Source organism: Canis lupus, chromosome 28 (genome assembly GCF_011100685.1).
Source record: "Canis lupus familiaris isolate Mischka breed German Shepherd chromosome 28, alternate assembly UU_Cfam_GSD_1.0, whole genome shotgun sequence".
Taxonomy (NCBI): Eukaryota; Metazoa; Chordata; class Mammalia; order Carnivora; family Canidae; genus Canis; species Canis lupus.
In genome coordinates this window covers 33,507,693-33,532,012 of record NC_049249.1, presented here as the reverse complement: position 1 = coordinate 33,532,012, position 24,320 = coordinate 33,507,693, and the positions used below count along the sequence as shown (strand labels likewise).

The following is a 24,320-nucleotide window of genomic DNA, read 5'->3' as shown; positions in this document are numbered from 1 at the left end:
AACAACCAGCTCTCAGCAAACAAAAAGTCCTGGTTTGTAGCCTTTGCTAATTTTCTTGGCACAAATATTCCCATCACGGCTGATTTGAAGCTACCAACATGATGTCCCTGAACACGGGACTAGGAAAGGATGCGCCCCACTGACTGCTCCAGGCAGATATGAGCACACCTCCAACTACATCTGACAGGTGCCAAGGCTTTGGAAGCTACGTCTGTCCCTGTCCTAGTCTCCAGGAAAACCTTGCAAGTAGGCAAGACCAGGCCAGGCTCAGCTCTCTGTTTTCTAAATGAGGAGCTAAGGTAAAAGAAGACAATATCTTTTCAAGTAGATACGCACGACACACCTCTATCTTTCCATTCTGGGGCCCCCCGGCAGTAAAACAGTATCAGGCTCTTCCCACCTGGTCCCTCTTGGGCTGTGTCCTCCCCCCACTGCACTTGCAAAGTTAAGACACCCAGAGCTGGAAAGAGAGAATGAGCCATCGGAGTCTGTCGCTCGCTTCCCATCCTTTCTACCCTGTAGGCATCAGAACAGAGGACAGAGAAATAGCTGCTCTTAGCATTCACACGTCATCTGAAATGATAAACAAAGACAGATGGGCAGAAAGCACGGCCCACTCACCTTGGCTTTTCATAAATCAAGATGGGGCTGCTAATGGATTGGCATAGGTACTGAAGTTATAGTTTTCAATAAAAATGTCACTCTTCCTTCATGAGCACAGGGTACTTTCTTGGTCACCTGGGACAGCTTCTACTTTCTGTTGATAGACTCAAGGAGACTAGATATGGAGCCTACTAGGATAATGGGACCCAGTGCCTTAGAACCAACGCTAAAACCCTGCTCAGGTCAGTTCTGGTGGGTGCATCTCACAGGGTGTGTGGAACAAGATGTGTGAGACAAGGTGAAAGGCTTCCTGCAAATTCAGGTCACAACCAGGGGTGGGGGCCCCAGGCAGCCACCTTCCTCCTGCCTCCCCTCGGCTCCAACAGTTATGACGTGTGAATCAGAAGAAGGTGACTTCAAGGTCAGACCTCCAAGAACATTATTACATGTATTACCTGCCTATTTAAACCATTTTCATGCTAAGATTGTCTACACACACAAACGTTAGCTTTGGGGGGGGAGGTGGGGAACCAGAGTTTAACCATTTCTGAGACTGCTGCTCGGCAACAATTGGGTAGCCGCTAGCTGTTAAAAACATTTTCACCTTGGGCTCAGGGTCCCAAGAGTCCCAGCTGAGCACAATTCAGTGAGTACCAGCTGGATAATATTTGGGTTAAAGCAGCCACCACTACCATGTGGAGAAGAGTAGCCACGTTGGATATAAGGCCAAATGGCCACCGCCAACCTGACTTTCAGCATGATTAATGTCCCGTGGAGACCACTGCTTTTCTTCAGCATGGAGCCCAACGCCTAGTGGTTAGGAAGGACGCCTTGCTTCCCCACCTGCCACCAGCACCGCGTGTCCTTGGTCATGACCGGCCTCAGTGTCACTCCTGGGGAGTCTCTGGTGAGTCCGGGAGCTCAAAGGAGCTTCTCAGAAAGAAAGGCCAGAGCGAGTAACCATGCTCATCCTTTGGTGCAAAATAGGGACCATCCAACCTCTGCCCTTGAGGAACCAGGGAGCAGGCTTCAGAGGCCCTGCAGGCCAGGGAACCGGAATGGCTGGGCCGGCCAGGTGGGTGGCAGCTGGCGGTGTCCACCCAGGACCCCAAGCCCTCCTTCCCCGCTTCTCACCAGCTGCCTCATTCCTCAGTCTCCGGCCAGAGCGGCGTCCTTCACTCAGAGACCGGCAGAATGTTCTGGCTGTGGGAGTCGCCCGTGAGGCCCGAGGAGTGGAGGGAGCGCCTGTGGAGGATCCTGTTCAGAATCTCTTTGCAGCTTTTGCGGTACTGGTGTCGCAGTAAGGAGTACACGAAGGGGTCGGAGGCAGCCTTGCTGTAGGCCAAGCACTTGGACAGCACCCCCCAGTGGGAGCCGATGGGCACCGAGGAGGACAGCTCCACCAGCCTGCAGAGACACAGGGAGGCCGTTACCCAGAGCACAGCCTCCCGGCCCAGTCTCAGCTTCTCTGGGGCCGCCCCAACTGCAGTTTCCAGCAGCAGCAGTAACAGACGGTGGACATCCACCAGGCACTCGGTTCATTCCAGCTCCCCAAGTAACTGGGCACTTTACCTGTGTGACTTTGTGGAGCTCCGGGGTGGGCAGGTGACTATTTCCATTTTAGATGTCCAAGGAGGTTCGGTAATTTGCCTAAGGTCACGCAGCCAGTAAGCTGTGGAGGCAGGATTTGAACCCAGGCAGGTCTGACTCTGGAACCCAGGCTCACCTAAGACATAGGCTAGTGGCTAACAGTGTCCTGGCCACTGCCTTCAACTCGGTTGCTGTCCTGCTGTGTGACCTTGGGCAAGTCATTTCCCTTCCTTGGGCTTTTGGGTTTTATATGAAAAGCAAGGTGGTTGAATAAGACCATCTCTGGGCAGCCCAGGTAGCTCAGCGGTTTAGCACCTGCCTTCAGCCTAGGGCCTGATCCTAGAGACCTGGGATCAAGTCCCGCATCGGGCTCCCTGCATGGAGCCTGCTTCTCCCTCGGCCTGCATCTCTGCCTTTCTCTCTCTCTCTCTCTCTCTCTCTCTCTGTCTCTCATGAATAAATAAATAAAATATTAAAAAAAGAAGATCATCTGTACAATGAGAAGAGACTCTGCTTCAAATCCAGCTCTGCCCTCCTAAGAAAGTCACCTGGGAGGGAGGGCTGGGTATAATTTTGCCAGCGTTCTACCAAGCTCAGAGTATGTCTTGCATCAAGAAGAATCTGCAGGTGACAAAGGCCTCCTCCCAGGGCTGTGGTCGTGGGGCCCTTGGCCACAGCAGCGGTCAGGGTACCCTAAAGTGACCTCATGACCCACGGGAAACACAACCCATGTATTCAAGGGGTGTCTTTTTGAAAGTCGCCCCGGGCCCCTCAAACGACTCCATTCAGTGGTGCTAACGCCAGCTGTGAGGAAGTACAAGCCTTTTCCTCTGTGTAAATGGAATTCCCCCCAAAATCAAGCCACTTACTCTTTCTCAAGCGTTTCCAGCGCTGTTGGCCATATTTGGATATTATCCAGCACTGATATAAGACAGAAAAGGCCACAGCTCGGAGATCCCAAGGTACCCTCTCCATGCCCACTGCCAAATGAGGACACTGAGGCCCAGAGAGTAGAAGGGGTTGCCCAGCGTCACAGAGCCCGTAACGAGAGCAGAAGGTCCAGTGCCTGCGCTCTAACTGGGATCTGGCACCTGCATGCTCCCTGGGGCAGGCAGTGGTGGCCCCAGGTTCAGAAAGGACTGGGCTGGGGCTGTCGTTCTGTGCGGCCAACCTGAGTGCTCTCCCTGGCTCTCTTTGGGTCGAGGCTGTTGAGGACTAGTTCACAAAGGGAAGGAGGAGAAAGCTGGGAGGGTTCCAGACTCCATTGCAATGCCCCATTTTTTAACAGACCCTTAATGAACCCACTCTGAAGCACCCCCCCTCCCACTATTTGGCCTTCTGTTTCCAGAACCAGTGGCTACCCTTGCCCTCTGACCTCGTGGGAGAACGTGGCCTCGTTTTTGCTCGTGTCCTTGTCAGCCCCAAAAGGGAAATGGAGCTGTTAGCATTAGGGAAAGCTGCACTTTGAAGAAACCTATTTTGGGAAGTGATGACTTTAAGGGGACAAAACCCCTGAATTTAGAATTCACACCTAATAATAACAATGAAATAGCTGAATGCCAGCACATTGTTGTTATGTGATGCCAAATGGCTTCTCCAAAATGTCTTCTCTCCTATATGTTGCTAAATTCAGTCTTAACGTTTTTGGCTCTCCCGAGAGGACTTATTAAAAGAGCCAAATATCATTAAACCATCCAGCAAGATCAACATTATTATTTGCAAGTTCTGTAGGTTTCACAGTGTAAAATTATTCAGGACAATGTAAAATTTCACCACTAGATAATTAAGAGATAAAAATCTATTTCGTTTGCTTCTCAGAGATTTTATGTAAAGTCTGAATTCTCTGCCTGGTTCAGTAATAATAATTCCCAGCTGCATGTCCCCTTTGGGCAAAATACTTGATGTACACGATCTCTCCTCTTACAATTATCCTGCAGAGCGGATATCATTATTTCCATTTCACAGACAAGGGAATCAAGACTCAGAGAGCCAGTGATCTCCTACACGGAAACCCGCTTCCACCTACCGCTGCCCGAGTCCTGATTAAAGGCCACTCTGGGCTTCGGATCCAGCAGCGGAGATGGGACAGGATGAGCTCTACATCTCCCCCAGCCCGAGAACCCCTCTGCCTCGGTTACGTGCCACCGGGGACTTTGTCACTTGCCCCTGTCCACAGTACAATGACTCCTGCTCTGAAAAGCCCATGTGAGTGGTTTGTCAGGGCCTCCAAGCAAAGAGATGCTTTGATTACTACGGGCCTGGACACTGGCAGCAGGTTCTAGGCAGGGGGAAACATTTATGCTTATGTGTTCAGAATGCACACAGGCCTGCCCCAGATGGCCCTGACGCGGCTCCCCACTCAGGGGCCCTGGGGTGGGAGCCCACACTCTGGGTCAGCAGAACAGCCTGAGGAGGGCGAAGAGGGGGCAGGAGCTGCTTTTCCAGCATTCCAGGAGACTCTGCTGCAGGTGGTTCAGGGATGCGCTGTGAGTACCTAGAGTGGCGGGAGACACGCTAACAGGTTGGGGGCCTGTTAACACATTAGAAGCAGAGCACAGAGACGGGTGTTTTTCTGACTCGGGGTGATTCCCCCCTCACTCCTCCAGTCTGACGTGCCCGGCCCCACTTCTGTACCCCTTTGCCCTGTATTTGTTGAGGGAAATTCTTCCAGAAAGCCATGCTCCTCTCTCAGCAGAAAGCCCTCTGATCCTGGTCACTGGCAGGTGTCTGTGCTGGCTGTCACAGAACAGGGATGATGAGGCAGGGAAGCCCCCACCCCCAGGTGTCATCCTGGCCCAGCAGCCTGGTGGTCCTGGTCCCTGGAGGGAGGATGGGGGTACTTTTGCCAGAAGGCCGAGACATTTCTGAACCTTCAGAGCGACCAGTGTCTCCATTCTGGTTGACAGTGAGAATCTCCAGAGAAACTGGGGTGTTCTGGGGTGAGGGCAAGACCAGTAATACAGCAGCCATAGACCAAGCAACCCTTCTGGGTCCCCTGGGGCTCAGGGCTTTGATGGCCGCTTCACAAACACTGTGAAGGGGACAAAACCCCTCACCGTGTTCGCCCTACTGTTCAGAGGAGGCCCCATGGCGCAGTGATGTACCAAGGCCACGTAGCCTGAACATGGAAAAACCAGCATTTGAAGCCTGGGCTGTAGGCGCCAGTGACCAGGCTGTCCCCCCTCACTCCTCGACTCAGTTCCAGGGTACAAAGACCTTTACCTTCAACTCTTGCGTGTAAAGTAGTAAATTAGTGCCCAGTCTGTACACCTTCTGTACCCCCATCATCTCTCCTCCTCCCGCTGCCGTGCGCACACACACGCATGGGTATACACACACATACACACACACACACACACACACACACACACACGCTGTGCACCAAAGGACACATGAGCCACAGAACATTCTTTGGGAAGCCAGCCTGATGCCTTCCTAAGACTCCTGGAGAACTTGGTTTGTGCATTTGAAGACCTGTAAGTAATAAGCTGACAATTTACATTTTCATGAGACATTAGAATGGAAGGCGTTTTATTAAAAGAATATGAACACCGGACAATCACCTGCATATTAAACCCCTCTGCCATCTACATAATTCCATGACTTTGAAAAGCCATAACAATGGTGCTGTCAGATTCACTAATGCCTCAAAGCCGCACTCTGGTGATTTGGGACAACCATAATTATTCGTAAGCATATGTTGCTGCAGAGATAATAGCCTTACGAATGCTTCTAGACATGTGAATTTTAATTCAGAAAAATTTAATTAGAGCTCTTGGATGAGAATCTGTTGCGGATCTTCAGATCCTGTTCAGACACTTGGAAAAAGTCAAATGTGACCCCTCAGGGCTCTAAGGACACGGGAGTCGGTATGAGTGCGTAGTAGAAGGCAGTGACTCCTCTCAAGAGTGAAGGTGGAGATTTCCAAATGTTTTCCACGGTGACGTGACAAGCCCCTCAGGTGCAGGTGCAAGTGGCTCTTTGGTTGGTACAATTGGTAGAACTGCCTTTCTGAAAGGTATTTGCTGTATCATCAGGCACTGTGCCAACCAAGTCTACTGCCAGAGTTAATGGCCTCTGGGCCTTACTCCAGGTCTATCCAAGCTGCTATCAGCCAGGTGGTCAGCGGTAACCCCATGAGAACCTACCACCTCTTCTACCTGCCTTTACCCCTAGGACCCCGGTGCTATGTCTGCATTCACCCACAGATGGTGACGGCATAAGATGCTTGGGCATAAGAAGCCAGACAGGTATCCACCCTGTAGGTGGGCATCTCTGTATTTCCAGTTGCCTAGGCCCCAGGCTTTGGAGATGGAGCATGGTGGCTAGGCTAAACGATTGCCAATACGCTTGACCTTGACCTTGACCTTTAACCCTTCATTCTGCCAGTTGCTACTCTTGTGACCTTGGGTAACTCATTTCACCTCTCTGAAGCTCTGTAAGATGATGATTCCCATACTTACCTTTCAGGAGAGCTGTACCAGGTACAATCAGGTGTGTACTGGTACCTCCCAGGTGCGTTACAGGTGTCCAACAACAGGTGACAGGTGTGGTTCTAAAGACTTCATGGTCTCTAAGAAGGGAAGCTGGAGAACCGATTTGAAGGCCTGAATGGTTCTTGACCCAAGAATGATGCTTTCCCATCTAAGAAAGTTATTAGGCAGATGCGAATGGTGGGGACCCCCTCCCAGCCAGCCAGATCTCCTTGATCAGCTCTAAAAGGTGGCAGAGGTGACAGCAGAAGCCCCTTCCCCTCTCCTACTCTGCCAGCTTCCGGCATTCACCACGGTGGTCCTGATGCGGACCCACCTTCTTGCCCGCGTCCCCATTTATAAGGTGGGACTGGGTGAAAGTAGTAAGTCCTGTGGCTAGGCAAGCACTGCAGGGTGGCGGCAAATGGCTTCCCCGCAGCAGTTCAGTGTCGTGTTTAAGCGACACGGGGACACCTTGCTCCCAACCATCCCCCAAACTGTGTCTTTCTGGTTGTCCGCGGGTCACAGCACAGGGTGCCTTCCTACTTCCTTCTGGGAGGAGAGCAGGAGCCACTGTGTTCTCAGGGGAGAACAGAGGGGTGCAGTGCAGAGGGGCGCAGCACAAGACCCCGTGCACGGGCTTTGCTTCCAGGCTGACCCGAGCTGGAACCCCGGCCGAGTCACTGACTGCATCGGGCGAGGCTAGAACAGTATCTGAGCCTCAGGATGAAATGGGGATGTTATGCAGGTGTGGACGGTGGGACCGGTCCAGGCACAGAGGGGGACTTACCCGGATTTGTTTCTAAGACAGAGCTGGCTCTTAGCTGTTTCTCTCTGAATCCCACAGGATCTGCCAGTTGCTGCCTCAGTGGTTTTGACTGTCATTTCCATGCACAGGAGCGAGGCAGAGAAGAGCAAGTGGGTGCTGCATCTGGGAGAGTCCCTGGGGCTGCTCGGTGCCTGTCCAAGGCTGGGCTCAGGCTTCCCAGCTCCCTGTGCCTTGATAACCGATGACTTCTGCATTTCCTTCCCTCTCTGTGCCTCAGTTCCCCCATCTGCAGAGTGCAGCTCCCATGGCTTGCCCAGCCCACCCTTGGGAGTGCTGTAGGCTCCAGGAAGATAACACGCGAACAAACTATAAAGGGCTCGGAAGGCACAGCCACATCGGCCCAGCTAACCTGTTGCCAGAACGTAACCCCTAGCTCATGGGCCCACCTTGCCCTACACGCTGCCTCCTGGTACTTCTGAACCTTCATGAAGCTGGGAACCCCACACCTCAGGAACCTGACCCCTGGCAAGTTCACACCTGTCTGAGATTCTGGTTGCCTCTTTAGGGTCCAGACTGCTGCTGAGCTCAATTCACTTGAACCATCATCAGCCAAGCACTTGGCGGTTGGAGAGACACACAGATGCTTACTGCCCCCAGGAGACCCTGTGCTGGGTGAACAAGGAGGTGACTCCTTCCTCCTGAGCTCTGGAACCCTCCAGGGCCCACCCCTGCCCTGTTGCCTGAGATTTTGCCTGTCTCAGGGCAGAATGGCTCTCCATAAGGCCTGCTGAGGGGCAGTCAGCTGGTCTGAGCCCATGAGTACTGTGTGATGATGGTTTAATGTCATGTGTCAGCTTGACTGGCCATAGGTGCCTCAATTAAACATTCTTTCCAAATGCACTTAGCATCTGAATCAGTGGACTCAGTAAAGTGAATTGCCCTCCCCAACTGGGTAGGCCTCAGCCAATCCACTGAGGACTTGAACAGAGCCAGAGTCAGAGGAAAGAGGAATTCACCCCCTTTTTCTCTGCCTCACTGATTAAGCTGGAATATCTCATCTCAGCTTCTCTAGCCCTTGGGGTCAGGACTTTTACCACTAGCTCTCCCAGGTAGTGGGGCCTTCAGATTTCCAGAGTTTCTGGCTTACAGAGGGCAGATTGTGGGACTACTCAGACTCTCTCTCTTCTATCTATCTATCTATCTATCTATCTATCTATCATCTATCTATCATCTCTCATCTATGTATCTATCTACCTACTAATCTATCCTACTTGTCTGTTTCTCTGGAGAATCCTAGTACAACATAGTCATTTGACGAGCCTTGGTGATCTTCTCTGACCATGCCCAGCACACACCTGGAGCCCAGAGAACTCCCTGCATGTGATGAACACGCTGGCATATGCCCATCTCCCTGGGATGTGCCTGGGGCCTCCAGTGACCATAAACACTAAACCCCTCCTCAGGATCTCTTCTCCTCTCAGTCATTGGAGAGGTATGGATGGGGCAGGTGGTTCTAAGAGGAGTATAATTCCAAGGGGACTGTCTGCCAGCCATCAACTGCCCTCCCTGCCTGATGTGCCCTCATTCAAGTCCTCCAAGAGCCTCTGCCTCAGTGCCCCTGATGTGGTGGAGGGCGACAGTGATTTGGCCACTCCAGAGATGCTCCTAGATAAACTCTGATATTGAGTAGGACACTGGACAGAGAAGGAAGTGAGGCAGAAAATTCTGAGCACTCTGGCAGCGCAGCAGGGATGGGGGCTCCAAGGGCTTCCTGGTCACTGAAGGATGGGTAATATAAGCAGCTAGGGGTCACGGACAAGATGGTGCTGGGAGAAAGAGCGTCAGGACATCTCATACCTCAGGCCTCTCTGACTACAGACCAGGGCTGCCCAGCAGGAAGAGAAGGCAAGCCACAGGTGTGAAAAGGTGCAGGTGAAATTAATTTTAATTGTATAGTTTATTTAATCCAAGATATCACCATTCACTATGGGATCAATACAAAAACTGTATATATTCAAGCCATGGAAGTCCAGTGTGCATTTTACACCTACAGTGCTGACAGTGCTTTCAATTTAGACAGGCCATGTTCAAATGCTCTAAAGGAATCTGTGACTGGTGAACACCACCTAGGGCTATAAACCTGGCTCATGCTGTTCCTTCTGCTTGGATTGTCCCTCCAGCATAACCAAATCCCCTTCACAAGCCTCGTCCAGGAAGCTCCAGCTGAGAGACCTCGCTCCTGCCTCAGAACTACTGGACCCTAATCCCTGTCGGATGGCATGACATGGTGTTTTGTCTGGGTGAGAGAGCCATATCTACAGGGTCAGTGTCCCCACCGAGGGGGCCTTCTACAGGACCTCACCAACCCATGCCTCCTCTACAGGGTCTTTTTTATGCTCTGGACAGAAAAGGTGCTAGAAAAATGTGTGCTGAAATGAAAGGAGGGAATGTTTGCATATTTCATGAGGTTTGCTTTGGATGGTTCCTTTGTTCACACAAGAAAGCCAAGACAGGAGCCAGGTGGGCTGGTGGCAGTGGGGAAAAGAGAGTATCTTCAGTAAATGGTGCTGGGAAAACTGAACAGCCACATGCAAAAGAATGAAACTGGACCACTTTCTTACACCACTCACAAAAATAAACTCAAAATGGATTACAGACCTAAATGTCAGACCTGAAACCATAAAATTCCTAAAAGAAAACACAGGCAGTAATTTCTCTGACATCAGCCGTAAAAACACTTTTCTAGATCTGTCTCCTCAGGCAAGGGAAACAAAAGCAAAATTAAATTATTGGAACTACACCAAAATAAAAAGCTTCTGCACAGCAAAGGAAACCATCAACAGAGTGACAAGGCAATCCACAGAATGGGAGAAGATATCTATAAATGACATATCCAAAAAGGGGTTAATATTCAAAATATAAAAAGAACTTCTACAACTCAATACAGGAAGAACAAATAACCCAATTAAAACATGGGCTGAGGACATGAATAGGCATTTTTCCTAAGAAGACAAACAGATGGGCAACAGACACATGAGAAGACTCTCAACATCACTCATCATCAGGGAAATGCAAATCAAAACCACAATGCGGTATCACCTCACACCTGTCAGAATGGCTGGAATTAAAAACACAAGAGATAACAAGTGTTGGTGAGGATGCGGAGAAAAAACGACAACCCCCCACCCTGTATAGTGTTGGTGGGAATGCAAACTGGTGCAGCCACTGTGGGAAATAGTGTGGAAGTTCCTCAAAAAAATTAAAAATAGAATTACTGTATGATCCAGTAATTCCACTACCGGGTATATATCCCAAAGAAAATAAAAACACTACTTTGGAAAGATATAAACACCTCTGTTTATGGCAGCATTATTTATAATAGCCAAGATACGGAAGCAGCCCAAGTGTTCACTGACTGCTGAACGGATAAAGAAGATGTAGTGTATATGCAATGGAATAGTACAGCCATAAATAAAAAGAATGAAATCTTGTCATTTGCAACCACATGGATGGAACTAGAGAATATAATGCTCAGTGAGACAAGTCAGTGAGGGAAAGACAAATATCTTATGATTTCACTCATATGTGGAATTTAAGAAACAAAACAAAAAAAAACACAAAGAAAAAAGAGAGAGAAAAAAAAACAGACTCTGAAATATAAAGAACAAAGTGGTGGTTGCCAGAGGGGAGCAGTGGGTGGGGGATGGGTGGGGGGAATGAGTGAAATAAAGGGGATCAAGACTACACATATCATGACAAACACTGAGAAATGTGTAGAGTTATTGAATATTATACACCTGAAACTAATATAACACTGTATACACTTCAATAGAAAAATAAAATTAAAATTTGTCACCACCACCCCTCAAAAAGAAAAGAGAAGAAAAGAAGAAAAGAAAAGAAAGAAAAAGAAAAAAGAAAAGAAAAGAAAAGAAAAGAAAAGAAAAGAAAAGAAAAGAAAAGAAAGAAAAGAAAAGAAAAGAAAAGAAAAGAAAAAATCAAGGCAGGAGCTGGCTAGGTGGTGGCAGCGGGGCTAGGAGTGGCTTCACCAGGGCCGTATTTTGTATATATTAGGTTTTCTGGACATAGCTTTTCCTCCTTAGTACGTTGCCATTCATCCCCACAAAAGATGAACAGTTTTGCGAATATTTTTAAAAACCCCAAATGCATCAAATCCATTTGGAGGGAACATATTGCATTCTGAATCTACCATCAATTTTACTGAAACGTTATTTTCTGGGCACCATTAGAGGAACCAAGCTATAATCAGAAAAAAAAAAAAAAAAAAGGAAATTTTGTTGGGAAATGAGATTAAACCAGAGAAAAATCCGATAGTTTAAAGCTGGAGCCACATTACCTATTCTCCTCTGAGGGTTCAAGTTCCCGTCATTAGCCCACCGGTCCCCTTCCCTGTGGGATCTGAGAGGAGAGGCATCTGCCTGCTCTCCCCACCTGATGCTTCATGCCTCCTTGGATTTAATCCCCTCCCTGCACGAACCACCCAGTCACAGGCTGGCCCAGGTGTGGCTACAAGTACGAGGGACGGAGTGCCAACCACCGACGTCATCCACACCGGGCTTGTGCTGCCCACGTCCCTATGCTCCAAGCCCTCCAATCCTCAAACAACCCTAAGGGGCAGGCACTGTTTATTTCAATGGGAAGCCAGAGGCTCAGAGAGGTGACATCAGTGGCCCAAGGTCACACAGCAGGAGGAAGTGCAGCTGTGGTTTGAGCCCAGGTGGGCATGTTCCAGAGCCCGTGCTGTAACCACCCTGTGGCCCGGCCCCCTCAGCCCTCGACGGCAACAGAAACCCACCTTCCTGTTACTGCCTGGGCTTCATGTCCCCTGGAAAACCTGATCCATGCAAACTCTGGCATCCTGCCTGGATGCAGTGCATCTAGACCAAGGGTTCTCCACCAGGGGTGACACTGGTCCCCAGGGCAGTGTCTGAAGACATTTCTAGTTGTTAAGCGGGGAGCAGGAGGGAAGTAGTGGTGAGCAGTGGGTAGAAGACACCGTGCTGCGAACACCTACAAGGCACAGAGCAGCCCCACCACAAGGGGAGTTCCACCAAAATGTCAGCAGTGCTGAGGTCTAGTGGACGGTTCTAGAAGGAAGAACATGGCTGTGCTCTGCCCAGATCAGACCTATGCAGGGACCTGCAGACCGTCCTAAGGCCTACATGCAAAGTGAGATTTCCGCCAGAGGAAGCAGCTGTGAAGAGACAGTGGAAGATGCTCCCAGAGGAGAAGAGACGGGGGCTGTCGTGGAGGAGCCAGGCTCACTGTCTGCACATCGGCAGGGCCCCTAGGAGGGGGGGACAGATGTTCTCCTGCACCAAAGGAAGCAGATAGCTTTCTACAGGGCATCAGATGTCAGCTCAGGACAAGGATGGACGGAGACACTTGGCTACCATGGGCTCCTCCTCCCCAGAGCAGGCAAGGCCACCCTGGGGTGGACAGCCAGGCAGGAGTCTTTCCCCCTGCCAGCTGAGGATGCTGGGATGCTGGCTGTGTTTTTTCCAATTTCTCTCTCTCTCTCTCTCTCTCTCTCTCTCTCACACACACACACACATACACACACACACATATGTAGATCCCACCTCCCTGGCTCAACATCCACCTCCTAATCAAACACCAAAGTCTCTTTTTATTGTCAGCTTCCCAAATAGTTAAGCCATTTTGGATATAGAGTTGTGAGTCTTTTTCCCCCCTCCAGTGTGCAAAACTGATGGGATGATGCTTTTTTTCTGGCTAAAGCACAAGAGAGAAATCCTGCAGGTAGAGCAGGGTGGCTTTTGGAATGCACAGCCCTGTGGCCAGCGAGCTGCAACTTGCAGCATGATGAGGTTGCGGGGGGCGGATGGGAGTGAAGGTGGCAGGCTCCTGGCTAATAGGCAGGAGCTCCCCAGAGCGGTGGGATAGGCAAGCCTACCTGGCTGGGCACAGAGTGGGCTCCCTGCTCTCTGTGCAGAGGGCAGGTGGCACCTGCTGTGGACCAGGGTGTCCAGGCTGAGAACGCCTGGGGGTGAGGCCACACCGTGCTTGATGGGCAGTAGTAACCCAACCAGGGCAGGGCGTCTTCCTCCCTTCATTCTCCCGTTTCCCTTCCTTTGGGGCCTCTTGGGGCTGGGGCTGAGGCTAAAGGGTTAGATGATGTGATTTGGGAATCAAGGTGGGGAATCATTTCCATCCTTCTGGTTCCGAGGGCCAGAGAGAAAAAGCATGTGCTTCTCACCACTCTCACCAAACCTGTCAAGTTCACTGTCACCTGCTGGAAACCTGCATCCAAGAGAGGTCGGTGACCATTTCAGGTCACACGGGCCCTGATTTGCCCTCCCAAACCCAAGTCCCGCTGGTCGGGCTCACCTGGTGATCACATAGGGTGCAAAGCATACGAGGAAGGTCCCTATGAAGGTGCTGATCTTCTTGGTAGCCCGCTGCCGCCTCCTTTTCTGCTCCTCCAGACAGCGTTCCCGCACACTGTGCATGAGAGAGAGGAAGACGACTTGCTATCAACGAACACAGGCAGGGCTGTGAGTGCAGGGACTCAGGGAAGAGCCAGGGAGACCCGAGGTCGAGTCCTGGCCGTAGGTGCGTGGCCTGGGACACATACATGAGTTTGGACATGTGCATGGCATTGCCAAGCCTCAGTGTCATCCATAAAATGTACATGGTCATATAATAAAATGCCCCCAGGGGCTCATTTGAGAATTAAATGCAAAAAGCACACAGATGCATGAAATGCATTCAATGCATAAAGCACATAAAGCAATTAGCATGGTGCCCAAGTGGAAAGAAATATAAATTCTCACTATTACTATTCAGAACTCCACTGGTCACCTGCTGTATGCCAGCCCCAGAGTCCACATTCTCTAAGTAGTAAATCTAATTCTCGTCTTTACTGATATTCATCCTGCTGGGTGGGTTTTACCTGCCAGGTGGGTTTTTCCCTCCCCTGTTTTACAATGAAGAGTATGAGCTCAGTGAAGCCAAATGGTTTGCTCAGCTGGTAAATGGAGACAGGATTTGAACCCTTGTGTGTGTTTCTCAGAAGCTGGTCCTTTCTACCTGGGGTGACACGGACTCCGTGCATGCAGGGTGGCACGGGGATTCCTTTCCTCCAGCCTTCAGCGCTGTGTCTTCCATCCCAAAGCCTCAGCCCTGTCTGGAGCTACAGACCTTATCTTATGGGGTCACAGGGTGAAGTCACTTGGTTCCTTCAGGGACCAAGCTCAGTGAAGCTAAGACTCCCAGGTCTCTGGGAAATCAGGGACACAGCTTTGAGGATGGAATCAGGAGCTTGCTGCCTATGCTTCTAACCACATCCTCATCCTGACTCGACTTGCTCCAGGGCCTTTCAAGAACTCACATCTCCCACCAACTGAGAGAAGTGGTTCATGCCACCCTTTCCTGTAGCCACAGGGTAATTCATGAGCACCAGCGAGCTGTCCATTGCCACTGTCAGAGCCCAAGGGGCAGGTCCAGCCACAAGGTTCCACGTGCTCCAACCCATGGGTTTCCATGTCAGCAGGTGTTTCTGCTGTTTATTTTTAAAATAAATCACATCATTCCAAAAATGAACAAGGAGAAAGACCACAGACTGAGTTGCCCAGGAAGTGGAGATAATCTGGCAAGAATGAGGCCCATTGTGCTGCAGAGACCTCACTCCAAATTTAGGCCAGTCTGTTCAAGGAAGGCAAGGAGTGGAGAGAATGTGCATGAGCCGGGTTCACAGGCAGCATTAATGCCAGGGCAGCCTCCCCTTCCTTCCACAAGGACTATCATCTTAACACCGAATCAGAACTCTTCTTCACCATATTTCTGATTGCAGATGGACAATTCCACATTAGATTAGATTGAAGGCCCCTGAAATTCTTGCAGGACTTTTCCTGCTTGACTTGAAATGTAGAATTGGGAGCTGGAGTTTGGTTTGGTACAAACAGGTTTCACACTAGTTGTAAAATTATTAAAATGAAATCACATTACTAATTCATTTCTAATAACTAATATTAATAACAACTCACATTTCTTGAGACTAATCCATCCCATTTTAGATACTTTGATGGAGGTTCATGGGTGTCGGTTTATTTGAGGCTCTCAACATCTTTATATATTGAGGACTGATACAACTATAATCTTTATTTTATTTTATTTTTTATTTTTTTTTGGATAAGCAGATGAGGCACAGAGAGGTTAAGCAACTTGCTCAAGGCCACACAGCTGGTGAGTAGTGGTGAGTGGTGATAGGATGACCAACTTGTCCTGGGTAATCGGGACTGTCCTGGTTTTAGCACTAAAAGTCTTGCATCCTGGATGCTTTGCATGGGACTGGCCCTGTTTTAAAATGGAAAGTCCCACATCTGAGAACCCCTTCCACCTAGAGCAAACCAGGACAGTTGGTCCCCCTAGGTGATGGCAGGATCTGAACCCAGGCCATCTGACTCTGGAGGCTTCAGTGTCATCTCCCAACTAGTGTGCGTGTGTGTGTGGAGGGAGGGGACTCTTCACAAACCCTTTGGGAGGCACCAGGGCATCATCTTATCCAGAAAACCTGAAGAATACAGCTGATGGAACAGGAGGACTGGGGGGTTATGCCTGAGGTCACACAGCAAACGTCAGTCTTAATCTCCTTGCTCTCCATTTATACTTGGGTCTCTGCAGAGTCTTCTACCAATGTCTTCTGGCTCCTGTGACGTGTGCATGATATGGGTGGGTGTGGAGAGAAGGTACAGGTCCTCACAGGAGGTCTGGGTGCAGTGAAATAACCAATTTATCTTGGTTTGCCTGAGATTGTCCTATTTTAAAACTCAAAGTCCTGTGTCCTAGGAGAGCCCTATCAGTACTTGGCAAACCAGGACTATGATCACCCTAGGGCGCAGCATGTTTGGTATTTTCTCCATAACATAGGCCCGTTTGTTTTAATATTATTTCCCCCAGGGATCCCTGGGTGGCACAGCAGTTTGGCGCCTGCCTTTGGCCCAGGGCGCGATCCTGGAGACCCAGGATCGAATCCCACATCGGGCTCCCGGTGTATGGAGCCTGCTTCTCCCTCTGCCTATGTCTCTGCCTCTCTCTCACTCTCTCTCTCTGTGACTATCATAAATAAATAAAAATTAAAAAAAAACCTTCTTATTTAAAAAAAATATTATTTCCCCCAAAACATTCATGTAATTGAGTTGAGAATTGCTAGAGATTTGGGACATGAGCTGGGTGTCCTGAGCCATCGCAGCACACTCACCCCATGAGAGGTAGAGCATTCTAGGCCTCTCCTAAAAAAAAAGCACGGAATTCATATAAATGCCTAAACAAGGGTACCCCAAGGAAGGTGATGATGGCACTGGGCCCCCCTCCAATCTGTGACCCTGACGATGTTGTCCATTTCTCAGATGCTTTAGAATAACCTTAATGAGTGAAAGAGCTCTGGATTAGATGTCCTAGTCCGAGCTCTGCCCTCCTTGCTATGTGGCCTTGGGGAAGTCACTCAATCTCTCTGAATCTGGTTCATCATTGATCCACGGGGAATTTCATAATAGCCATAACTGGAGCTACCATTTGTCAGGGACAAAAATCACTCATCAGGTCCCAAGCTCTTGAGGAGTGAGGAGCTCCCTCCGGCACCCTCCGCAGGGACTGAGCTCACCGCCAAGGAGCTGACCACCCAGTTGTCTCCCCTCTCCCTGCTGCGCCAGATAGTCCTCCCTTAATGACACAATGCAGACTTAAAAGCAGATACTGGTAAAAGCTTCGGAGGTCTTTGGGAGGATAAACAGACACATTTCAGTGACCCTACAAGAATAAAGTAGACGCTGTGCAGGCTAGAATGATCAACGTCATGACTGTACACTGTAAAAATCTATGGGGAATAATTTTAACTGTTCTTGCAAAGCTTTGTACAGGAGGAAGAATTAAATCACAAGCTCTCTGCAGACATGTTATATCTGTGGCTGCCCGCAGTGCAAAGCTCAACATCTAACATCCAGAAACCCCCTAATCAGTGTGTGTTGTACAAAGTGATGAACCCTTAAAAAGACATCTTAGAAAATTAAGTCTCAATCATTTAAGTGACCTCCTCAAAAGAGATGATGGGAGAAACCTGTTCTGAAACAGACTTTTTAAAGTGAGCCTTAGAAACCTTGAGCCGATTGAATAAAGCAAGTCTTGTCGATGGATGAAAGGCCATGAAAGCTTCCACTAGCCTGGAGTCCTTTTTTGTTAATGGTGTGATAGGAAGCATGTGGCACCAGAGCCCGGCTTCTGGATTCAAACCCAGGCTCCACCATTTAATTTCTGCGTGGCTCTAGGCAAGTTATACAACCTCTCTGTTCATCAGCCTCCTCATCTCTAAAATGATAGTTCTAAAAAAATAAATAAATAAAAAATAAAATAAAATGATAGTTCTAAGAGTATCTATCTCATAGGGTCTTACTGAGATGAACATCCAAAATGTACCTAGGACAGTGCCTGACTCAGCCCTCAATAAATAACAACCGTGATGATAATCTATTCAACATGTTTATTGAACAATTACTATGTTCCAGTACTATCTTGAACTCCAAAACCACAGGGCTCCCTCCCATTGCAAATGTTTTTCTTTCTGCCCTGTGCATTTGTGAGAGACAGACAGGAAGAAACAGCTGCAACCAAGGGCTGTTCCAGAGGAGGTCTGAGCTGACTCCTGACTCTTGCGCTGGCTCTGTGACCTTCTCTGGCCTCCAGGAACCCAGTGGAAGCTGTCTTAATGACTCCTGGCATACCATGGGGGTCTGGGATAGATGTTGTGTCTGGGTTAGCATCCACGTGGGCCTAGTCATGTCTCTGCTCTGAGACAGACTGGCTAGACCCCACAGTCACACAGTCACGTGTAGTATGGGGAACCCCCTCATCTACCCAACCCAGCTCACAGACGGAGAAAATGAGGCTCAAAGCAGAGAGCAATGGGCCCCCCTCCCCTAGAGAGTGAGATGCTGGAAGAGCCAGCGCCCCATTACTGGCGCTCCTGGTCAGGAACCAAACTGCTTCTTCCCTGAACACCTGCAAGAAGATGGATCCATCTCCCCTGCCCAGAGCTCTCCTGATTTCCAGGTGAGGCCGGAGGATGTCAGAAGGAGGGCAGGGCGGCCATGCAACCCTCTTGCTTATCATTATTGTTAAGCACAATATGAGAGCAGCTTACCTGCACCCGGAACAAAATAATAAAATCACTCCGCGCTTGCTCTCATTTTTCCCCCACCATAGCTTTGCAAAACTGAGCTCTTTGAAATCTTGTAGCCCTGTGAGCTACAGTTTGATTTGCAGATGAGGACACAGAGGGCCAGCAGGGTTTATGCCATGCCCAGGGTCCCACAATGAGTTCAGGACAGAACCAGGACTCCTGACTTCAGGATCTGGGGTATCTCCCCCAGATCCCACTGCCCTCCACAGGATCCCAGAGCAAGAAGCAAGCTGCATCTAGCCACACTAATGCATTCTCCAGATATTTCTGGGCACAGGAGTAGCAGCAGGAGTCCTCAGACTTATAGGCTGAATCTGTAGATTCATAGGGTGAGGGGCTCCAATTTCCCTTGGCCAGCAACATTCGACCAGAGTACAAGCAAGCACATCAGCGTGGGGGTTCCCGAGGGCTGCCGCAGGGCACAGAGCTTCCCTGTGACAAAGAGACAGCTTTTCTGGCATTGTGACATGTGGGGCCAAAGAGATGTTCCCTGGTAGGCGTCAATAAATGGCAGAGGGGACAGAGAAGGCTGGGAATATCTGAAGTGAATAAATGAGGCAATCACGGCCAATATCTTCCAGTCCCAGACACCTCCAGGCCCAACACAATGGTCTGAGCCCTGAATGGGCCCCAGATGACTGCAGACGGTCCAGAGCGCATGCTCCAAGTGTTCCCAGGGTAATCCAGATTTGTTTCCTGGCTTTTAAAAGAACAAAACAAAAGGCAAGGGAACAGGCTGACCAATGGGGGAGTAGACCTTGAGTTTGGGGTCAGGACACTAGTGTGAAAATTCGTGTCCTCAGATCTCACAAGAGGGGGGCCCTGTGCTGGGCCCTGGACGGTGAGGGGACGATGCCCCTCCCCACGAGCTGAAGACTTCACGTGCCCACCCAGAGCCCACATCACCCATTCTAGATCAGGCCCCAAGTACGCGGAACACAGAACTCCCCCCTAGATGCCCCGATCCTGCTTCTAGGATGTGAACAGGCAATCTCCCCGAGGGTGGACAGGGCCATGTGTGCTCGGCTCGAGGCTGAGGGGGGAGGCTCCTTGCCTTGCTGGGTAGAGCCAGGGCTGGGAGGAGAGGCAGGGGCTGTGTGCTCGGCGCCCCCCACCGTGGACGGGGCTGAACTCCACGGAGCCCGAGAAGTCTAAATTTGAACCCAGCCTTGCAGCGCATTATAAATGTATACTTGTCAAGGTAGGAGGACAGAACATATTTCATTTAACAGTTTGTAGGCTTAATTTAGAACTTCTAAATATTTATATAGATGGTGAGCCTCTATTTGCACTTTTGTCCCATCCATAAATCTTAGGGGCAGAACGGGGCACACATTTTGGCTCGAGCCACATCCTTGATCTGTTAAATTAAGCAAGTGGCCTCCCCTCCTTCCCCGGGTCTCCCAATTTCCTCCCCTGTAAAGCCAAGGGCACAGTGAGGTTGTCTCCGTGGGCCCTTCCATCTCCAATGCCACAGCTCGGACGCCCCCTGGGGCGGGCACCTAGCCAACCCTCAGTAGACCCTGGTCACAAGGAGGAGTGTGCTTCACCAACTGAAATCACAGACCCATGCCAGCGAGCAGCGGACCCCCAGCTGGCCCGGGAGAGCAGGGAGGCCACCTTGGTGCCCCGACGCCCCACCTATGTCCCACGCAGGTGAAAGCCCATGCCTCTGGCAGCACCAGAGAGAGGACCCACTATTCCTAGTTCGGAGCTATGGTTTGGGAGAACAGAATGTAGCAAACTGAGCAGTTGGAGGACCAGGTGGGAAAAAAATATTAGCAATTCCTAATTGCTTCATGCATGTCGCAACTTGGAAAGCCACCTCAGGAAGATGGGAGTGGGGAATGCCTCTCAGGACAGATTTAATTTAAAACAGAGGGTCCCTGGCAGTATTGAAACAAAGGAGTCCAGCCTGCCTCTCGCGGCATTAAACACTCTGTGGGAAGAGCAGACACTGACAGGGAGCTTTCTGACAAACGTCGCCCTGGGCCTCAGGGAACTCAGAACGGTCCCTTCTAATTAAGTCCCAGGAGGCCATTAGTGTGGTGGCTGTTAAAGAAAACTTCCAGCAAGCAAAGACTCCACCTGCTGCCCTGGCTGTCCAGATAAGGAGGCCTGGTTTCTGCTGATCCCCAGGTGCCCCTGGCTGTCAGCACCAAACCAGCCCAGGAGCCTTGGCTGATCTTTCTAGAGCCTTCGTGCCTAGGGCTTGGACGTTCGAGGGGCAGCCTTCTCCATCCGACAGAGCGAGATCGCAATTTCTCATTTGTGGGGAGGAAGAGTTTGGGGCTGCCAAGAAAACAGGCTGTGGATCAGCTGTCAGGAAGCTGGTGCCCTCCTCTGTGGCCCAACACCCACCCTCTTGCTCTGGGGACCCGACTCCGCACAGAAGGCAGGCTGGGTTCACTGAAGGGACAGTGCTGTCACAGCTGCCCATTATGTTGTCACCTCAGGCCAGCCCTCTGCCAGCGGAGCCTGTCTGAACTGGCCGGGGGCCATCCCTGCCTCAGCAGCCTTTCCCCTCCCCGGTGCAGACTAGTGCTGTTCCTTGGTGCCCCAGGGACCCATGGCACTGGGAGAAGGGGCTCCTGAAAGCATCCTGGGGCTTAGAAGAGGTCAGGGTTCCCCCAGAGGGGAACAGAGGGAACAGAGGAGACTGGAGGGCAGCAGAGCAGCGGCCTGGAGTCGGTGACAGATTTGCAAGTTGTGCAAGAGTGGAGACGGCCCTATATCCCAAATGGGCTGACTCCTGTTCTGGAACATGGATGGGCAGCACGGATGGGATTTGTGACTGGTCTGAATGAGAGCTGATTCCTTTCCTGGCTCAACCCCTTCTCTGCTTAGACTCCTGGTGGGAGGGCCCCCAATAGGAATCCTTCTAGTCCTGGTTGTTCAGCAACATTGCCTATTGCTTCTAAAAGAGCCCCCGTCAAGTCCTAGGGATGCACCTTCTAAAGCAAGGTCCCCACATCCCGGGAGATGCAGTTGTGACTGCACAATATTACCATAAGCGACACTGAACCATAAACAGACACGGGCAGGGAGTGAGCCCAGATCTTTGTGGGCAGTGTGCGCATGCATGTCACCTGTGACAGGTGCACATGTGCTGGCCCGTTCGTTAGACATGCAGTTTACACATGAACACATGCGACTGTTCATATGCCCTGGTGTCCTTGTGCTATTGGTCATTCATATAACACACTGTCCATGATCCCATGGAGAAGACTGGAAGGCTGGAAGCTTTGGCCCAGCACGTAATGAGGAAGGGTCATTCTGGGGAGAAACAATGAACGCACACATGCCTCCCTCTGCACGTGCAGACACAGTGAAGTTTAAGGGCTCTTCTTTCTGTTGCTCATGGGCAGAAATGACTCACATTGAATGAACCCTTGCTCCGACCGATACATCCGGTCTGTCCCCCTCAGCCATGAGCTTGCTTCTCCCCGGGCGGGGAGGGGCATTCGCATGCTAAGGACCCAGCTCCCTCTCACTGCCCCCAGGCCCCCCCCTTCCTCGAGGAGCTCTCTGTCTACCTCACTTTCTGTGCCATCTGGAAGCCAAAGCCCGGTACCGTAGGATCCTGGGTGACAGAAGGGAAGCCTGCCCTTCCCTGGGACGTTGAGATACAGAAGAACAGTCCTTAGAGACACCACCAGCCATTTCCTTCCTTGATTTGTTAGCCTCATAAGGAAAACCCAGGTGAGCTCAGGACACCTCAGCTAAGAGTGTCTTCCTTTATTCCCGGAGATGTTCCAGGGGATGGTGTGAGTTCCCAGGGGGTACCTGCACCTGAACTGCCCACCCCAACCTGCCTTTCTCAGACGGCAGCCAGGTGAGCGGGAGGTGGTGTGGGCAGGTTTTGTGCCAGGAGCCCTGTGGGTGATACTGCCTCTCTGCAGGGGCCTCCGACCTCCAAGTCTGGGAGACGCAGGACAGTGCCATTTGGCGAGGGCGGGAAGAGACATCCCCCCTCCTCCAGCTCCCTTAGATGCTCCTTTCAGGACCCACAGAGGAAGGTGCAGCCCGAGGACTCTCTCACACACAGGATCAGGAGACAGAGGCAGCATCAGACACCAGAGAAAGGAAAGACCCAGAAAAGCAGCACATTCTCACTCCAAGAGCTCTCGAGGGGCTTCCCGGGCGCGTAAGCCACACTCCCAGGGCCCGCGTGGAGCCTTTTAAAGGACTCAAGCAGCCAGCAGAGACCACTGCCTGCCTTCCGCATGCTGGCTAAGGTGGAATCCACAAAGACACGGAAGAAGGATAAGCAATCCAAAAAGTCCTGACGCCAATTTCTTCCGAGGCTTCACAAAACGTACATACCATCTCACCCACGTTTTTGGTGGCCCTGCTTTGTGGATGCTCTAAGCCCCTGTCTCAAGACCCGCAGCCCCGGTCCCCACCCCCAACCTCCACCTGAGCTTCCCGAAGAAAGAATGGAGGCTCCACAGCCAAGGGACCTGCCTGAGGCTGCACGCTGGGGCGTCGGGGGGCGCACAGGGACCCCCTACCTCCCACCAGGGGCCCTCCCACCCTCCCCCAGCGCCCCCCTCACCTGGGGTGGATGTCCACGAGCAGCACGAGCGTCTGCATGGTGATCACGTCGATGCGCTTGCAGTGGAAGCGAGCCACCTTGAGCACCTTGAGGTACGTGCAGCAGAGCACGACGAAGGACAGCAGGAAGCTGAGCGCGTGGAAGGCGCCCGTGAAGACGGCGAAGCGCAGGCGCTCGTCCGGCCGCCGGCTGCACAGCGTGCACGACGCGTACAGCTGGTGGAAGCCGAGCCAGGACAGGGCGAGCGCGGCGGCGGGGAAGGCGAGCGCGTGCAGCCACGTGTAGGCCACCATGAGCGCGGCGTCGCGGAGGCGCATCTTGGCGCGGTAGCTCAGCGGGAAGACCACGGCCACCCAGCGGTCGATGCTGAGCGCGGCCATGCTGAGCATGGAGTTGGTGGCCAGGAAGGTGTCGAGGAAGGCGGCCAGGCGGCACAGGCGGTCCCCCGCGGGCTGCCGCTGCGCCACGACGCCGGCCAGCGTGAGCGGCATGTTGAGCACGGTGCACAGCAGGTTGCCGCACGTGAGGTTGAGGGTGAAGAGCGCCGGCGCCTGGCGGCGGATGTCGGCGCTGTGCAGCAGGCACAGCAGCACCAGCGCGTTGGACAGCAGCGAGACGCCCATCGTGCCCACCAGCAGCCCCGCCAGGCCCGCGTCCCACGAGTTCATGGTGCGCGCCCGCCGCGGGCGCTCAGGGCCCGCCACCCGTCGCCATGGCGCCCCCGCCGCCGCCGCCCCGCGCCCCCCCGGCCCCCCGGCCCCCGCCGCCGTGCGCCCCGCGGCCCTCACCCCATCCCTCCACGCGCGGGCCGCCGCCGCCGCCGCCGCCGCCGCGCAACCACCGGCTCTGTGGTCCCGCCCGCGCCCGCGCCCGCGCGCTCTCCCGGGCTGCGCTCCTCTGCCCTCTCCCGCTGCTGCTCTCTCCGTCTGCCTCTCCCACCCCCAATCTTTCTCCTCCCCTCCCGTGGTCCTCCCCCCTCCTCTTCTCTCGCTCTCTGGAATCTGGCTGCTGCTATCACAGAAATCCCCGCTGATGCGCGCGCGCGCGCACACACACACACACACACACACACACGCGCGCGCACACACACATACACTCACACCCAGAGAACCA

At 51.8% G+C, this 24,320-nt stretch overlaps 1 protein-coding gene across 1 annotated transcript; it reads right to left on the bottom strand.

The window, feature by feature from the left end:
- Positions 1-1,032: 1,032 nt before the first annotated feature.
- Positions 1,033-23,906, bottom strand: GPR26 (G protein-coupled receptor 26). Its single transcript, XM_038579020.1, has 3 exons — positions 23,208-23,906; positions 13,804-13,917; positions 1,033-2,010 (listed from the first exon to the last, which is right to left on the bottom strand). The coding sequence occupies exons 1-3, from the start codon at positions 23,873-23,875 to the stop codon at positions 1,779-1,781; spliced, it is 1,014 nt and encodes a 337-aa protein (XP_038434948.1). The 5' UTR covers positions 23,876-23,906; the 3' UTR covers positions 1,033-1,778.
- Positions 23,907-24,320: the final 414 nt, after the last annotated feature.

Excerpts from the sequence above, each read along its gene's own strand:
- GPR26 (XM_038579020.1), bottom strand. The coding sequence starts at position 23,875 with ATGAACTCGTGGGACGCGGGCCTGGCGGGGCTGCTGGTGGGCACGATG. Across the intron at positions 13,918-23,207 it reads CTCGTGGACATCCACCCCAG|TGTGCGGGAACGCTGTCTGG; the intron begins GTGAGGGGGGCG and ends TCTCATGCACAG. Across the intron at positions 2,011-13,803 it reads GCACCCTATGTGATCACCAG|GCTGGTGGAGCTGTCCTCCT; the intron begins GTGAGCCCGACC and ends GTGTCTCTGCAG.